Raw genomic sequence first — 926 nt, forward strand, 5'->3', positions numbered from 1 at the left:
ATGTCTGTCTATACCTACTGCTATCACGCCTGGTGGGGCGAAACCTTGGTGGTGTCAACGGGGGCTAAGCCCTGCGGTATAACTGCAACAGCAGCTGTGTTTTGTGCGGCGCTATGCAGGCAAGATGTGCGAGAAGACAGGCGATCAGTTACGCGAAAGATTCCTATCACTCTCCGTCAGCTGGAGTCCTTAGTTCGCATTGCAGAGAGGTGCGAATTCCCTGCATCCTTGAAACCCAGAACTCTCCAGCACATGTTCATACATTGAGCTCGTCTTTCTGCTGATAAAGTTATTTATTTTACTGCGTAGCTGCATGTAATGAGTTCATCTTTAGCATTAATTCTTCCTATACACGTGGGCAAGCCTCTGAGTGATTTGCTTTCTAGCCAAGAGCTACACACAAAGCTGCTTATTGTGAAATTTTGCTTTCAGTTTCGCACGCATGGAATTGGCGCCTGCGGCCCAGGCTTCACACGTGAAGCGCGCCATTGATTTGTTCTCCGCTTCAACTGCTGAAACAGCGAAACACGCCCTCGTGTTCGAGTCCCTCACTCCTCTGCAGCAGAAAGCTATCAAGGTGCAGTTCACTAGCTAGCCGGCGTTGCAATGTTTATGCACACGAATGTGCTTCATTGTGCATATCCTCTAAGAAAGCAAATGCCGCGAATGCATGCATGCATGCATGCAAGCCGATCCTGTTGAGTGCACAGAATCAGCCTCAGTACCCTGCTGAGTTGTGTTGCTGCAGCTCGCAGAAGACGCGCTCATGAGCCGCCTACAGCCAGGGCAGCGAGCCCTCCGCCGTAACATCGTCCGCGACCTGCAGCAGCAGGGTTACGACAAACTGGTGGTGCAGCGGTGAGGACATCTCTCAGTGCACTCTATGCCACCCCGTCAAGCTGAAATGCATGCCCAGTTGCTTCCTG

General features: G+C 51.6%; 1 protein-coding gene across 1 annotated transcript in view; it reads left to right on the forward strand.

The window, feature by feature from the left end:
• EMH_0071170 (DNA replication licensing factor, putative) overlaps positions 1-862 on the forward strand; it is a gene marked incomplete at both ends in the record, with an annotated part of 5,097 nt that extends 4,235 nt beyond the window's left edge. The window contains 3 exons of the mRNA XM_013499067.1: positions 120-209; positions 433-577; positions 749-862. Coding sequence (XP_013354521.1) covers positions 120-209; positions 433-577; positions 749-862 — 349 coding nt within the window. The remainder of the gene's footprint in view (positions 1-119; positions 210-432; positions 578-748) is intronic.
• Between the last annotated feature and the right edge of the window lie 64 nt (positions 863-926).

This window comes from Eimeria mitis, genomic scaffold (assembly GCF_000499745.2).
Source record: "Eimeria mitis Houghton genomic scaffold, Emh_scaff3964, whole genome shotgun sequence".
Taxonomy (NCBI): domain Eukaryota; phylum Apicomplexa; class Conoidasida; order Eucoccidiorida; family Eimeriidae; genus Eimeria; species Eimeria mitis.